This window comes from Carettochelys insculpta, chromosome 15 (assembly GCF_033958435.1).
Source record: "Carettochelys insculpta isolate YL-2023 chromosome 15, ASM3395843v1, whole genome shotgun sequence".
Lineage (NCBI taxonomy): Eukaryota > Metazoa > Chordata > Testudines > Carettochelyidae > Carettochelys > Carettochelys insculpta.
The window spans coordinates 34,698,727-34,715,964 of NC_134151.1; the positions used below are offsets into that span (position 1 = coordinate 34,698,727).

General features: G+C 51.1%; 1 protein-coding gene across 4 annotated transcripts in view; it reads right to left on the reverse strand.

The window, feature by feature from the left end:
• Positions 1 to 17,238, reverse strand: part of LOC142021107 (LON peptidase N-terminal domain and RING finger protein 1-like) — a 52,931-nt gene that overhangs the window by 26,391 nt on the left and 9,302 nt on the right. For all 4 annotated transcript variants that reach the window (XR_012647596.1, XM_075009570.1, XM_075009571.1 and 1 more), the window contains exons 3-9: positions 8,758 to 8,880; positions 6,805 to 6,948; positions 5,812 to 5,962; positions 3,759 to 3,885; positions 2,178 to 2,292; positions 919 to 1,040; positions 307 to 465 (exon numbers count right to left, since the gene is read on the reverse strand). Coding sequence is in view for 3 of the 4 variants with exons in the window: in XM_075009570.1 (XP_074865671.1) it covers positions 307 to 465; positions 919 to 1,040; positions 2,178 to 2,292; positions 3,759 to 3,885; positions 5,812 to 5,962; positions 6,805 to 6,948; positions 8,758 to 8,880 (941 nt within the window). In the remaining variant the exon portion in view is untranslated. The remainder of the gene's footprint in view (positions 1 to 306; positions 466 to 918; positions 1,041 to 2,177; positions 2,293 to 3,758; positions 3,886 to 5,811; positions 5,963 to 6,804; positions 6,949 to 8,757; positions 8,881 to 17,238) is intronic.

Here is a 17,238-nt window from a genome sequence, read left to right on the forward strand (position 1 = left end):
GGGTCATTCCCCTTAAGGGTGGGGAGCTTCCAGAAGAAGGAGCACAGAGCTTTAGACCCAGCACTGCTCCAGCCTGGGCCTGACCACTGCTCTGTCACTTCCAGAACTAACTCCTGCACGTCCCCAAGCCCCTAGACTGACGGATACAATTTGGGAGACACTAATATGGAACATGACATGTCTACAGCAAAAGCCAGAGCAGTCAATAGATCTGAGGGGATAGAGGGTGGGCAGGAGGAAGAGAGACTCACAGATGGAGAATTCACGGGGACACAGCTGCAGTGCGTGCCTGGGCCTGTTGCTCACCTTTTCCCATTCTCATACATACACATGCCGAACATCTTCGTGCCGGTCTCCTGGCACCTCCGCATCATGAGGCGGTAGCGAGGCTCAAAGACGTGCAGCGGACACAAGAGGCCTGGGAAGGACATTGTGCACACAAAGATGGGGATGTTCTTCGTCAGGCTGCAGAAGAGAGGAGGACAGGAAAGAGATGACTGGTCACTGCTTTGAAACTTCACCCTTCTCTGTGAGGACATGGCTGAGCCTCACCAGTCTGAAGGGATTAGTTTATATTCAGCAGGCCCTGGCCATTCTCACCAATCAGCCCACCAAGCAGCAAGGGATGCAGGAAGAGACAAGGCTGTAACCTTGCCAACCAATCACTCATCCCCTCAGATTTTGCACGGACAGAACTCTGCCAATGAAGCAGCCCAGCTGCTCTAACATGGAGGCCCAGTGCAGAAAACCTCAGCGACCCACACGGCTGCTGCTTCTCAGAGGGATCCTCGCTGTTCTCCAAAGACCACTTGGAGACTGAAGGTCTCCCCATCCACATTACTGTACGTGCATGTGAACGCGTTTGCTCCTTCTCCCGTCTCCCCACCCCGCCACGTACTGAAAACGTTCTTTGTTTACTTTGAGAGCTCGGCCATCTCCGCCCGGTGCACCCGTTCCCTGTCTGCCAGCTGCGCAGGAAAAGTGGCCACCATGATCTCCACCAGCAGCACGGTGGCGTTGTACTTCCCCACCTTCAAGTACTAAAAGAAAAAGAGATTGGGGTATGCTCTTTGACAAAGACATTTGGGAAGTCCAGTGGCTCGGGAGAAGCAGGGAACTATCCCCACCACTCAGGGAGTTAAAGCCCAATTTCAGATCAAAGAATGGTCAGGACAGAACCCAATCCCCAATCTTCTTCCCCTGAGCACACAGTCCCCTCTGATTCCAGCTATGAGAATTCCCCATGGGTTGCAACACCACCAGATGTTCTAGGAAAGGAACTGCCAGCCTGGCTCAGACCTGTGCTCATTTAATCTAGTATCTTGTCTCTAACTGATACTTCAAAGGAAGGATAAGAAACCCCTGCAATAATCTGCTTTGTGGCAGCCTCCTCTTAATCTCTGTTAGTTACAGATGCCTTTAATCTCCAGAGCAGAGGGCTTTAAACCACTGGTGGGCAACCTGCATCCCATGCACCCCCTGCCCGCCACCCCCCTGAAGTCCCGTACTTCCTTGCTCCTCCCACTTCCCCCCAGAGTTGGAATGCTGCCAGTCAGCTGTTTGCAGCATTCCAGGGATGGAAGGCTTGGGGAAGGAGCATGAATCAGGTGACTTGCACCTGACTCCCAGCTTCAAAAGTGCTGGGAGGATGGGAAAGGAACAGGAAAGTGCAGGGCTCCAGCGCCCCTGTGCGCAAGGGGCTTGTGCGGAGGAGGGGGGCTGCACAGCTACAAGTAGAACGCAGAAAGCTGCTGCAGCCCAGTGAGGTGAAGGAGGGCTACTCATGTGGCCCGCTCACCATTCATGGTTGCCCATGGCTGCTTTAAAACCCTTTGATCATTTGTTAGCCTTTACTATAATAACCACAGATGCACATAACCCATATAAATACCCAGTTCCTCTGCAAATCTAGCTAACCTCTTGGCCTCAATAGATCCTGTGGCAATGAGTTCCCCAGTCTAACTCTACAGTGCGTGGAAAAGTCCTTATCTGATCTCACACACAGGTGAGCAGCTCCAGTACTCCTTTGGCAGAGAACAGTGCTGGCCAACGTCTGGCTCAGTGCTAGTCTTACACCTCCCTCACTAGGCCGACATCGTCCTTGAAAGCGGCGCTAATAGCACTGCTCTCACCTCCCTTCTGCTCCAAGCCCAGGAGTCGCCAGAGGGCCCCCTCACCTCTCTCAGGCTCTGTTTGCAGAGCGGACAGTTGGGCCGGTGGTCCAGACAGCGCTCCAGGCACTCCTTGCAGAAGGTGTGGCCACAGGGCGTGGTCACTGGCTCAAAGAACATCCTGCAAACAACAGGCACAACCATGAGCAAGGTGGGCAGACGAGAGGAACGTGGGCTTACAGGCCAGGCCATGGTACCAATATGGTTTGGCCTAAGAGGAGTCTAGAGTCCAGGAAGGAGAGAAGCAGCGAGTGGGCACCAGGTATCTGGGTCCTGGTCTATTTAAGGTTCTGTATGTCAGCAAAGGAGGCTGGCGAATGCATGCCTGGAACTGCTGCAGCCTGCACCCACTGCAAGCCCAGGCACTGCTTTGCTGGCAGCCCGCAGCAGATGGAGTTATCCCACTCAGCTGCCAAGTGATGAGGGTGTTGAGGGGCAGTGGTGCAGCCAGACTGAGTTCCATGCAAGTCACCAGAGAAGCATCATGGCAAACACTGACTCAGGGTTCTCTATAGCCAGAGCTCACTAAGGACCCATCAAGCTCTTAGCAACCCCAGCCATGCCCTCTGGCCCCTAGGCACAGGCCTCACCTGCTATGACCAGACCCTGCCAGGATGTTTTATTGGGGTCCTGGCAGAGTTTGGCACTGAAAGGAGACGGTGCTGCCATGCTTACACCCCAGAAAGCCACCACTCTCTCTCTCTCCGCATTACAGTTTGGGCTTCTGGGCGCTTTCTCCCCTCCTCAAAAAACAGCCCTGAGATTAAATGACTGATGATTTTCAGGCGCATTGGGCCAAATTCACCCTTTGTTTACCTCTCCCCTCCCTGGTTCACTTACACTGGGAATGGTACATTTCCCACGCTGCCATGGAGCTACTGGGAGCAGGGGAAGGGTTAGGAGCAGCCTCAGAGCCAGGATGCAACATGCAACAGTCTCTCTCTTCTTGCTGCCCGCACGTCAGCAAGTAAAACCCAGCACCGCCCTTCTGGAGCCAGGGGGAGGCAGCCATGTAACGGTTCCAGGTACTTGACCAGTTCAGTAGACAATGAAGTGGATTTGAACGCACCCTGGGGTGAGTTTTCCTATCAGCTTGCTCAGTTACATGGCCCCGGCCCGTTCCTTCTCCATCCTCTGACCAGCCAGCTTGGGTGCATACTGTGTTCTGTGCCAGCTGCACATGCACAGCTCTGCCAAAGCACCTCTCTTCAGACTTGCATCGCCCTCTCCCACTACCGCAGTCCTGCCGCTTCTCAAAGAGAGATGCCCAATGGTCCCCAGTTACAAAAGGGGACCAGAGCCTCAGCCGACAGTGGCCTCATGTTCTCAGGACGCAGAGTGCACCAGGAATGCTGACTCCTGAGACGGTGGGAACGCACATTCTTATCGTCATCAAAGGAAGCAACCACACACTGTTATCTGTGTCCTCCATGCTCTCTCATGCGGCCCCCACTTAGCTTCGCCCACACTTTGGCACGCAGAACTTAGCAGCGACATGTGAGCCGAAGATCAGGACCAGCAAACTGGGCCCCCACTTGGTGTTCAGCTGTTATAGCAAAAGCCCTTTGGTGACAAAGGAGAACTCACCGTATGCAAAGAGAACATTCCAGGTCGGAGACGCTCAGGAGATCCCTAAGTTCTGGCTGGTGGCAATGGCTAAATATTGCTGCTGCTGCTGCTGCGGCGGCATCTGGTGAGGTTTCTTCCCCAGGACCTAGGCATAGAAAGCAGGGGAATGAGTGATGCCCTCTGAGAAAGGCTTTCGGGTTTTCACCGTTAAAGGGACAGCAAGCTTCCCGAGGCCGAGTGCCAATATTTCACCTTTTGACCTCCAGGTACAGCACAAGTTCTGGTGATACTTTTTAAAGTCACTAATAGTCCTACTTACAACCGATTCAGTAAGAAATCGATTCAGATGCAGAGCTTTACCGTTTAGGTGGCAGCTGGAAGCATCAGCTGGTCTTTGTTAATTCACAGGGAACCTGCCTTTGAGCAAATGCCCAGCTGCATGGGGGAGGAGGACTGAGCTCCTGCCTTGCGTGCTGATGAAAATTTGCTCACATGCTACTCTTGGTTCCTGTGCTGGGGGTTGCTGACCCCTCTCATTGCTAGAAGGACCTTCTGTGATGATCTCACCTGCCCTCCTGCAGTAAACAGCTAGGCGGTTTCAGCTGGAGGTATTTCAGAAGAAACATTTTGGCAGGCAGTAGGGCCTGGATCTCAAGTCTAATGAAGCAAGCGTAAGACCAGGAGCAGTAATTCCTGTTCTGCCACTGAGTCACTACTTGGCCTAAGTGAGTCGCTTCATCCCTCAGGGGCTGTCTGCCCATTTGGAGAACGAAACTCAATTCTCTGCCTCGCTGGGTGGTGTGAGGCATTAGCAGCTACTACCTGTGCAATGCTCGGGAAACTAAAAGCTGAGGTGGTTGGTAGCTTTGCCTATGTGTATCGCAGCAGCCAGTGTGCCGAATACAGAGGCCAAGCTCACAGTCCTGGTGCCCATGGGCCGTGAAGCATCTCTCACTTGGGACTGAAGGCCCTGAGCCAAAACCTCTGGGAGAGATGGGGATTAATTCCATGAACCCTCTGGGCTTCTGGTTCAGGTCCCCGATAGCAAAGTAGCTGTACTTGTCTTTTAAGGCCACTTCTACATTACCCAAAAGATCGACGTGCTCATGGTCATTCTTCCGGGGTTTGATTACATGCTTCTGGTAGGGATGCACGAAATCGACCTACCAGGGATTGGCAGTCGACCCCCGTGCTCCTTGCCTATCACGAGAAGCAAGGAAGGTCAATGGGAAAAACATTCCCATCGACCTTCTTCAGTGAGGACAGTCAGGAAAGTCAATTTCAGATATGCAATTGCCATAGCTAGAACTGCATATCTGAAATCGACTGATTTTCCTACTACAGACCCAGTGTAAGCCTGCCTGTGTAGAGGATGAAGCGCTGGCTTCCTCAGGAAGAGAAATCACCCTGTCAGAGGCTGGCTGTGGGGGAGCACAAGCTCGTGCTGGAAAGAGGCATGAGGGAGCTTCACAGTACAAGCACCAGGGGAAGGGCAGACCCAATGGTCGGCTATGGTGGAGACTCTGCATGGGGCTGTGGGAGTGAAGCACCTCACTGGGCACCTCTCCATTTCCAATCCCACTGGAAGGGCAGACCATGCCCAGGAGCAAGGATGAGGGAGGGGAGGGAATTCACAGCCACAAGATGGTGTATTTCCAACTCCAACCTGAATCCAAATACCACCCATTCCTCCCAGCCTACGAGAGCAGGTTGGGAATAGACACTATCCGATGCACACCATGGCCTTCCCCAATGTACTTCACCCAAAGAAACATCCGGGAGGGGACTGCAGCCTGGGACTCCAGGGTGGAGTCTGAGGGGGTACAGAGAGTCCATTGAGTAGACTCCACTCCCCAGCTTGCAAGGAGGGGAAACACTCCTCAGGAGACTGATGAGGTCTCCTTAAGCAATGTTGGGTTTCCAGAACCACTGAGACTGCTCCATGCACCATAAGAACGAAGCCCCATCCCCACTGGGTCCCAATGCCAGACCTGCAAAGTTGCCCCGCAATGGAGAACAGGGTGACATACACACTCGATGCATTTAAATGGGTTTTCGGGTGCCTACCTACCCAACAATCTCCCTTCTTGCCTCTCTGGCGAAGTTCCTGAGTCTTTCCTTCTCTTTGGCCACCAGGCAGGCTGCTGCAGAATTCGAGGCTCCAGCTGGCCAAGTTCAGACAAAGCTTCCCCCTTCCCAGCTTCTGTCTCTCCCTCTGCATCCTAGGTTGCGAAAAATAAAAAGTCAAACGCAGCAGCCGGCCTGCCTTGCATTCCACCCAGACTCACCTGCGCTACTGAGTCACACAGATTCCACACAGTGGTAAAGACTCCAGCTGGGGACAGATGGACAGACTGACATGCTGCAGAGGACAACAAAGATGCTGTCCCTGTCACCCAATGAGAGCAGCTGTTGTGCGTGTAGCATGCGGAGGATGGTCCCTGCAACAGTCAAAACAACGGTCTCCTCTCTCAAAGCTCCACCCAGTCCTTGAGGGCGTTCGATTTAATCCCCCTTCTCCTCATCCCTTCTGTACTGGTGGAGAGGGCAAAGTACCAAGAGGACAGGAGCTTTCACTAACAGAGCTGGCCTGAGTTTTTCCTCCTGTAAAGCTTCTCAGTACCAAAGCCACCCCACTTTGTTCCAAAAAGCAAAATGGGAGTTGGAGGGGCGGAGGCTGATATGATCCAAATTTGCTGTCTCACCTTTTGTGGCCTGAAATCATTTGGCAAATATCTTCCTTACCAAAAACACAGCAGGGAAAACCCTATGGCAAATGGGTGAATTCTCATCCCTGCCCATTCCTTCAACAGATGTGGGGGCACTGCTTTCCCGACGTTCATCCTGCTCAGTTCCCTCCTTTGCTGGGCTGAATCTCTGCTAGCAGCAACTGGCCATCTTTCTTCCCGTCCTTCCCAGTCCTGGAGAAACACACTGCACACAAGACACACTCCTGTCTCTCTCTGTCTCACTCACACACCCAAACACACACACACCTGGGACTGCCTTCCCCTGAGCTTTGCTTCCACACACCAACCATGACAGGTCCGAGAGGTCCCCTCACCTGCCCGTACTCTACCCCACAGGACGGCCTTAGCAGAGGACCTGCTCCATCCTTCCCTGAGTTACAGCTTGTCAAGTCCAGGCTGGCAGCACTCGGTAGCTCCATGACAGTGCCTGGCAGTGGGGAGTCATCCTGTGTGAGGATCTGCAGGCAAAGGAGACGTGTCACACATCTGGGGCAGGGAAAGCAGAGCACCCAGCAGAACAGGGCTTCTAGATAAGGAGTGGAAGAGCCTAAACCACCTGGGCACAAACTACAGCACGTGGACCATATCTGGCCCTCCAGGCCCCCTGTCCATCCCATGAGCTCCCACCTAGACTAGCTCCTGGCTCCTTCCCTCTGTCCTCCCTCCCCCACAGCCTCAGCTCTCCTACCACTGGCTGGTCCATGCAGTGCGGCTGCAGGTCCTGCCGAGCAGCATGGCTATAGCACCACTGGCCACAGTACTTTCAGCAACATGGTTAGGAGCAAGGAGAAGGGGTAGTCCTGTGGGGGCAGGGAGCAGGGGCAGGGCTGGGGTGGTGTTAAGGGTGCGAGGTTCAGGGTGGCAGGCAGGAAGACTGGGTAGGTGTTGAGGAGGTTGGATGGAGGCAGAAGGTCAAGGGGTGGTGAGGGGACAGATAAGGGGAAGAGGCCAGGCCACGCCTGGCTGTTGGGGAGGGCACAGCTTCCTCGAGGCTTCCCTGCCCAGTTCTCCATAGTTTCTGAACCCTGCTGTGACCATCAAGCCAAAAGGCTTTCCCATGGTCTAAGCCCTCAAGCCCCTCTCCCCTCCTGCCCCAAACTCTGACAGAGTTTAGAATCTAGGCAGGGCCAAACTCCGGCCACGCCTGATGGCTACAGGCCAGGGCAAGGTAGAGATGGCAATCCAAGCCCAACTTCTCTTCTTCAAAGCCTCTGGGCAGAATCCTGCTTTCCTGTCACAGCAACTCACCAGTTCTACCCACTGCCACACGCACGCCTGGGGTAACACCATACAATAGGATGGAAAGGTGGCAGAAGAGAGTAACCAGGGCCATGGTTATGGGCAGCCCTGGGACTGTGCCAACAGAACAGGCATAACAGGGACGGAAGCAGTGAAAACCGCCCCAACCACAGCTACGTTCCTCATCGCTGACTCAGACGGAGGAAACGTCTCCAGAAAGAAAACGTCCATTTGCTCTGCACCCCTGTAGGCTGCCAACCGGTGCGAAAGTAACAGGGATTTCCGTCATGGGAGGAATGCCAGCCAAAGCGGATCTTTGCGGCGATCCCCCCCGCCGGGGCAGTAACAATGATGCTAAGCCAGCAAGACTGTCCCCTTCTTAATCACTGCCACTGGCTGCCTTGAACAAACACAAGGCTCAGGTATTAAAAGAACGTGTTCCTCACTCCCACACTGGCTGGGTCAGCAATGTGGTGGAGCAGGTGGTCACTGCTCTGTTTTGCTGCCTAACTCAAGAGCCCTGAAATCCAACACCCAGACTTCTACTTCCTGGGGATGCTGACAGGTTTAAGTAGAGCCTGGCTCTTGTGTTGAAAGGCCCAATGCACCAAGGCCACCTCAGTCATGCACAAACTGCACAGGGCACCTGAAAATTTGGGGCACCTCCAGGCAGCATGTAAGAGAGGGTCAGCTCCCACACACAGTCTTGCCTGTTGTCCTAGGGGTGCTCCAAATAATGGTGATGTAAGCACGCAAATGCTGGTGAGGAGGGTTATCTGGTTACTGCCACTGTGTCCTCCGGGTCAGAGGCTGCCCAAGCCTGGAGGCTGCAGCAGCTGTGATTCCCTGCAAGCCACAGAGCTGAGTGGCACCCTCTGCAGTGTCCATGCACTTAATTCCCTCCCTGTTGGACTCTCCCAGATAAGATGCTACAGGGAGGAGACAGGGAGAGTAAGGGGGGGCAGTCATGTGGGGGGAGTTAACAGGGCCCCATAAATTCTAAGGGCAACTCTGCAGAGCACGTTCACCTTTTCCATCTCATGCTGAGCGGCGTGGAAATCGGGATTCAGCGTGAGGCAGTGGTGGAACTGCAGCAGGGCTTCGGACTTCTGTCCCATCTCCAGCAGCACCTTTCCTTTCCGGAAATAGGCCTGCAGAGCAGCAAAACAAACAGGTCGGAGCCATAACACTGGCCAAGTTGGATTAGTCAGCAGCTGCTCCTTTTCCTTCATAGGGAACCTTGGGTGGCATCAAGGCACTGGCTGGGCAGGCCCAGAAACCCAAGGTCTCATTGTACCAACACATCAGGTAGCGCTAATCCAAATTTTGTCATCGGCTCAGACCTGCAGGGCCCCCTATATAAAACCCCAAAACGGCTGCCTTGGCTTTCCACAGCAAATTGCGCTACGACTCCCAGGGATGTCAGAGAGCTGCGTGTGGTGAAATGTGGGGCTCTATAATGCTGCTGTCTCCGAGAATCACAGACATTAGAAATGGAGCAAAATAGGTGCCTAGTCTTGAGGCAGTTTGATACTGGCAAAATGGGCATTGCGTCAGGCAGCTGGTCTTTTACAAGATAGCAACCTACTACTGCTGCTGGCTCATAAATCTACTGCTTAAGCGCATATGGTAGTGTTTCTCTGTAGGGCTGAAGGACACAGTTTTGCACCCTCCAGAGTAACCATTACACCTTCAGTACACTTAGTAAATTTGCAGATGACACCAAGCTGGGAGGGGCTGCAACTTCTTTGGAGGATGGGGTCAGAATTCAAAATAATCTGGACAAACTGGAGAAATGGTCTGAGATAAATAGGATGAAGTTTAATAAGGACAAATGCAAAGTACTCCACTTGGGAAGGAATAAGCAGTTTCACACATACAGACTGGGAAGCAACTGTCTAGCAAGGAGTACTGCAGAAAAGGATCTAGGAGTCAATGTGAACCTCAAGCTAAATACGAATCAACAACATGACACTGTTGCAAAAAGAAGCAAACATGATTCTGGGATGCATTAACAGGAGTGTTGTGAGCAAGATACGAGAGGTCATGCTTCCACTCTGCGTAGGGCTGATTAGGCCACAATTGGAGTAGGGTGTTCAGTTCTGGGCACCACAGTTCAGGAAAGACATGGACAAATTCCTGAGGGTCCAGAGAAGAGCAACGAGAATGATTAACTGCCTAGAGAACAAGAGAACATGTGCTGTGAGGGAAGACTGAAACAGCTGGTCTTGTCTAGTTTAGAAAAGAGAGACTGAGAGGGGACATGATAGCAGTTTTCAAGTAACTAAAAGAGGGTTACAAGGAAGAAGGAGAAAAATTGCTCTTCTTAGCCTCTGATGACAGGAGAAAAAGCAATGGGCTTAAACTGCAGAAAGGGAGGTTTAGGTTAGATATTAGGAAAAACTTCCGCTCTGTCAGGGTGGTTAAGCACTGGATTACCTAGGGAGGTTGTGGAATCTCCATAGCCGTGTCTACACGTGCACGCTACTTAGAAGTAGCGGCACTAACTTCGAAATAGCGCCCGTCACGGCTACACGTGTTGGGCGCTATTTCAATGTTAACATCGACGTTAGGCGGCGACACGTCGAAGCCGTTAACCACATGGGGGATGGGAATAGCGCCCTACTTTGACGTTCAACGTCGAAGTAGGGACCGTGTAGTCGTTGTGCGTCCCGCAACTTCGAAATTGTGGGGTCCTCCATGGCGGCCATCAGCTGAGGGGTTGAGAGACGCTCTCTCTCCAACCCCTGCGGGGATCTATGGTCATCGTGTGCAGCAGCCCTTAGCCCAGGGCTTCTGGCTGCTGCTGCTGCAGCTGGGGATCCATGCTGCATGTACAGGGTCTGCAACCAGTTGTCGGCTCTGTGGATCTTGTGTTGTTTAGTGCAACTGTGTCTGGGAGGGGCCCTTTAAGGGAGCGGCTTGCTGTTGAGTCCGCCCTGTGACCCTGTCTGCAGCTGTGCCTGGCACCCTTATTTCGATGTGTGCTACTTTGGCGTGTAGACGTTCCCTCGCAGCGCCTATTTCAATGTGGTGCTGTGCAACGTTGATGTTGAACATCGACGTTGCCAGCCCTGGAGGACGTGTAGACGTTACTCATCGAAATAGTCTACTTCGATGTAGGCTTCACGTGTAGACGTAGCCCATCACTGGAGATATTTAAGAGCAGGTTAGACAGACACCTATCAGGGAGGATCTAAAAGGTGCTTCGTCTTGCTGTGAGGGCAGGGGACTGGACTCACAGAATCACAGGGCTGGAAGGGACCTCAGGAGGTCATTTAGTCCAGCCCCCTGCTTCAAGCAGGATCAACCCCTCCTAAGTCATCCCAGCCAGGACCTTGTCCAGCTGGGACTTAAAAACCTCAAGGGATGGAGAATCCACCACCTCTCCAGGCAACGCACTTCAGTGCTTCACCACCCTCCTGGTGAAGTAGTTTTTCCTAACATCTAACCTACACCTTTCCCTGTTCAACTTCTGACCATTACTCCTTGTTCTGCCATCTGACACCACTGAGAACAGTTTCTCACCCTCCTTTTTAGAGCTCCCCTTCAGGAAGTTGAAGGCTGCTATTAAATCACCTCTAAGTCTTCTCTTCTGTAAACTAAACAAGCCCAAATCCCTCAGCCTATCCTCATAGGTCTTGTGCTCCAGACCCTTAATCATTTTTGTTGCCCTTCGCTGAACCTGCTCCAGCAAATCCACACCCTTTTTATACTGGGGGGGGGGCCCAAAACTGGACACAATATTCCAGATGTGGCCTCACCAGTGCCGAATAAAGAGGAATAATTACTTCTCCAGATCTGCTTGAAATGCTCCTCCTAATGCACCCTAGTATGCCATTAGCCTTCTTGGCTGCAAGGGCACACTGTTTACTCATATCCAGCCTTTCATCCACCATAACCCCTAGGTCCCTTTCCATTGTACTGCTGCTGAGCCAGTCGGTCCCCAGCCTGTAACTATGTTTGGGATTCTTCCGCCCCAGGTGCAGGACTCTACACGTCTCCTTACTGAACCTCATCAGATTTCTTTTGGCCCAGTCCTCCAGTTTATCCAGGTCCCTCTGGACTCTCTTTCAACCGTCCAACGAATCTACCTCTCCCCCTAGTTTTGTGTCATCTGCAAACTTGCTGAGGGTGCAATCCAGTCCTTCATCCAGGGCATTAATAAAAATGTTGAATAACACCGGCCCCAGAACTGAGCCTTGTGGCACTCTGCTTGAAACAGACCGCCATCCAGATATTGAGCCATTGACCACTACCCATTGGGCCTGACCATCAAGCCAGCTTTCTATCCATCTTATAGTCCGAGGATCCAATCCATATTTCCTTAACTTATGGACAAGAATGTTGTGGGAGACCGTTTCAAAAGCCTTGCTGAAGTCAAGGTATATTACATCCACTGACTTCCCCATGTCCACAGAGCTTGTTACCTCATCATAGAAGCTAATCAGATTGGTCAGGCAGGACTTGCCCCTGGTGAATCCATGTTGGCTACTTTTGATCACTTTCCCTTCTTCCAAGTGTTCCAAAACGTATTCATTGAGGATTCCCTCCACTATTTTCCCAGGGACTGAGGTAAGGCTGACGGGTCTATAGTTCGCTGGATTGTCCTTCTTTCCTTTTTTAAAGATGGGCACTACATTTGCCTTCTTCCAGTCATCTGGTATCTCCCCTGATTTCCAAGAGTCTTCAAGGATAATGGCCAAAGGTTCAGCAATGACCTCTGCCAAATCCCTCAGTACCCTGGGGTGCATTAAATCTAGACCCATGGACTTGTGCACATCTAGCTTTTCTAGATAGCTCATAACTTGTTCCTTCCCCACAGATGGCTGCCCTCCACCTTCCCATACTGCACTGTCTAGGACCCTCATGTGGAAGTTGACTTTGTCCGTAAAGACTGCGACAAAAAAAGCATTGAGTACTTCAGCTTTTCCTGCATCATCTGTCACTAGGTTACCTCCCTCATCCAGTAATAACCTTCTCTGATAACCTGTTTATTGTTCACATGCCTGTAGAAACCCTTCTTGTTACTTTTCACATCCAGCTGCAGTTCCAACTGTGCTTTCACTTTCCTGATTACTGCCTGGCATTCTCCAGCTGTATGTTTATACTCCTCCTTAGTCAACTTTCCACGTTTCCATTTCTTGTATGCATCCTTTTTGAATTTAAGCTGACTAAGGATTTCCCTGTTAAGCCAAGCTGCTTGCCTACCATGTTTGCATTTCTTACTATGCAGCGGGATTGTTTGTTCCTCTGCCTTCAGTAAAACTTCTCTAAAATACCGCCAGTTCTCTTCAACTCTTTTCCCCTTCATCTTCGTTTCCCAAGGGATCCTGCTCATCCGTTCTCTCAGGGAGTCAAAGTCTGCTCTTCTGAAATCAAGGGTCTTTATGTTACTGCTCACCTTTCTTACTCTCCTCCGCATCATGAAATCTACGATCTCATGGTCCCTGCAGCCCAGGTTCCCTCCCACTTCTATTTCTTCTACTAGTTCTTCCCTGTTTGTGAGCAGCAGGTCAAGTTGCGCACGGCCCCTGGTCAGTTCCTTCAGCACTTGTACCAAGAAGTTATCCCCAACATTCTCCAAAAGCTTCCTGGATTGTCTGTGTGCTGATGTATTGGTCTTCCAACAAATGTCCAGATGATTAAAGTCTCCCATGAGAACCAGGGCCTGTGATTTGGAAGCTTCACTAAGCTGCCTGAAGAAAGCTTCATCTATCTCCTCTCCCTGATCTGGCGGCCTATAACAGACACCAACTACAACATCACCTCTGTTACTTCCACCTCTAAGCTTAACCCAGAGACACTCAACTGGATTTTCTCCTTCCTCTTTCTGGAGCTCTGAGCAATCACACTGCTCCCTCACATAGAGCGCAACTCCTCCTCTTCTCCCGTCTGTCCTTCCTAAACAATTTATAACCTTCCATGACCGTGCTCCAGTTGTGCGAATCGTCCCACCCAGTCTCCATTATTCCAACCACCTCATACTTGTGTGACTGTGTCAGGGCCTCTAATTCTTCCTGTTTGTTTCCCAGGCTTCTGGAATTAGTGTACAAGCATCTTAGAGAAGGGGACAATTGCCCCACTTTCTCCTCTTCACCCAGGAAACCCGCTTGATTGTTCCCTCCTTGATTGTTCCCCACTTACCTCCGGGCTTGTGTCACCTTCCCCTGAAAAACCTAGTTTAAAGCTCTCCTCACTAGGTTTGCAAGCCTGCCCTGACTTGATGACCTCTCAAGGTTCCTTCCAGTTCTAGTCTTCTATGAGTCTGATTTTCAGTCAGTTTTTCTCATCACCCAAGAGGGCTTCCGCATCTCCATCTGTTCAACCTGCTCCCCACACTTAATCTTCCTGTGCTAATTGCAGGGACAAAATTTGGGTCCAATGTAAAAAGTTTGCTCCCTCCAGCTTTCGACACAGAAGGGCCTTTCATTCCAAAATGCAACACAGTTAAAGCAAATCTAGATAAATTGTTTGCTGAGAAACTGAGAAGTCCCTGACAAAGCCGCGTAAGTCTTCCTAATTTCCCATTCCTTCTGCTAAGCCACAGGTTGCTCTGCCATATTTCTAAGACCCAGCCTCTGCTGTCCATCCACAGGCTGACACGATCATGCAGGCTCTGCCCCTCTTGCACCTCAGTCCTTTGCCCTGCCCCTTACAGATGCCACCTGCCCCACTCAGATCTAGCCTGAATGTTGCTGCAAAGAGCATCATTCTTGCCTGCTCCAATGACTGTCCCACCCTCTTTTCTGAGCCCCTTCCTCTGTTGCCCCAACATAAGCTGCTTTGCTTCTCTTTCAAGGTCCAGCCCCACCCTACCCCTTATCTCTCGCTCAGTATTGAAATGTCAGCTCCCACCTCCAGTCAGTCCCTGATGACAGCCTCCGTTGCCCCCTTGTGATGTGTTCAAATTACCACCTTCACGTTTTCTGTCCTGATCAGCTTCTCCGAGGGAAGCCCTTTCTATAGCAGTGAGTTCAACGGGGCTTATTCCAAAATTAAGCGCACTCTGACAGTCAGTTGTAGCGGCTTTGATAAGTTGATTCAAATCAATTTTTTTAAATTGCTTTGATTTAAATCAATCCACCTGACCCACCCTTCCCAGTTACACTGGATGTTCTCCATCATGGGGAGATCTAGCTGCTGTACAGCCCCTTTGTGTAGTTGGTGAAGCATAAAAGGGCCCCCACGCCTCAGAGAGCTGAGCCCACAAGGTGCAGACACACACCGAGAAACCAGAGCTCTCCAAAGCTGGGCAAGTGAGCAGCTGAGAAAGAAAAGATCAAACAGCATGAACATTTGTCATTGTCAGCTTATGCAAACTGCAGTGCTACGCCCTTGCTCAGAGACGCTGAGCAAGGTCCAAAGAGAAACGAGCTCACCTCCGCCAGTGTTGAGCTGGTCTAGAAAGTTAAACCCTACTCCAAAGCCCATTAGAGTCAATGGGAAGGTTCTCAGTTATTTTAATGGTCATTAGATCAGACTGATTGAGATATCCACTGGTGTGAAGCAAGGGTGTGTGCTGGCCCCAGTTTTATTCAACCTCTTTTTCACATGCATCCTCTGCCACGCAGTTAGGGACCCAGACCAGGGAGTCTACATAAGATACAGACTTGATGGGTCACTTTTCGACCTTCATCGCATGAATGCTAAAACCAAGACGCTTGAGAGGCTCATCCTTGAAGCCCTTTTTGCTGACGACTGTGCACTTATGGCACACAAGGAATCTGATCTCCAGCTCATCGTCAACAAGTTTGCTGATGCCGCTCGCCTCTTTGGTTTGACCATCAGCCTACGGAAAGCCGAGGTGCTGTTTCAAGCTGATTCAGGATCTGCTGCTCTCCCCGCTTTATTGAAGGAACAGAGTTAAAAACAGTAGAGGAGTTCAAGTACCTTGGCAGTGTGATAGCCAATGATGGCTCCCTTGACAAAGAAATCAGTGCCAGAATCTGGCAGGCCAGCCAGGCACTAGGATGTCTGAGAGCGCGAGTGTTGAATCAGCACAATATCTGACAGTCCACTAAACTGAAAGTGTACAGGGCTGTAGTCCTGACCAGTCTCCTGTATGGCTGTGAAACCTGGACCTTGTACAGAAAACATATAAAACTGCTGGAGCACTTCCACACACGCAGCTGGAGGTCAATACTGCACATTCGATGGCAGGACAGAGTTACGAACCTGGAAGTCCTGGACAGAGCAGGAACCATGAGCACTGAAACCATTATTCTGAAAGCCCAGCTTCGCTGGACAGGGCACGTCATATGAACGGAGGAGTCAAGAATCCCTGAGCAACTCCTTTATGGTGAACTCTCCCAGGGCAAAAGGGATCAAGGCAGGCCTCGCAAGAGGTATAAAAACTGCGTGAACGCCAACACTGCTCATGCTGGTTTAAAACCAGATCAGCTAGAGCAGCATGCAAAAGCTGAACAGGCTGGTGTGCTCTTGTACAACATACGTATGACAACTTTGAAGAGCAGCAACATGTATGCCTCATTGATGCTCGTGAGAGGAAGAAAGCAACAGCAGCAACCACACCAACAGAGCCAGGACAATTCCCTTGCCCCCACTGTGAACGCCCATGCCGTTCACAGCTTGGACTCCTCAGCCACATGCGAGTCCACAACCGATGAGCCTGTGCAAGCTCAAGACATCATCGTCAGACACGACATTACCTACAGATCAGATCCTAAGACTCATGGGACACTGACCTGCCTCCAAATTTCTGGAAGAATGGTAAAAAGGCTACGTCTACACTGCAGGTTTTTTTCAACATTCATTATTTTGACGTTCTAATGTCTAAATAAGTCATGTCAGAGAATCGCATTCACAAAGCTACAGCATTGCAAAAGGGAGCGTTCTCACTTACAAGAAGTCCTGTGGCACCTTATAGACTAACGGCTATTTTGGAGCATAAACTTTGGTGGGGAAAAGATCCACTTTCAAAGAAGCAGGTCTTTGCCCACGAAAAGCTTATGCTCCAAAATAGCTGTTAGTCCATAAGGTGCCACAGGACTTCTTGTTGTTTTGCAGATACAGTACAGACTAACAGCTACCCCTGACACTTCTCATTTACAGACACAGTTCACAGCCACAGCACTGCAAAAAGAGCCTTCAGATGAGCTGGTAATAACTGTGCTTTGCTCACACGCATTCCTTTTCCACCCTGAAGGGAGGGGAGGTTCAGCAAAAGTAGTTGGCAGAAATGGAGTAACTATTTCCAGGGATAAGACCTCCTACCTTGAATTATCCTCCTTGGCTATGGAAAAAAAGGGCAATAAAACAGTGTAGACAAGCCCAAAGACAAAGCCCCCTGAAGCTGGAGGAGAGAAGGGGCTTACTGGAGAAGCTCCTCTAAAGCTGTCACTGCTGAAATCTGAGTGGTTCTGAGTCCCACAGCCCAACCTCCTGCACCAGCAGATGAGCTGTTAGGTGGATCCTGTTCACTCTGGGAATGTTTTAGGTTTGCAAACACAGTCAAAGTTTGTTCTTACATATTGGTGGGGACACAC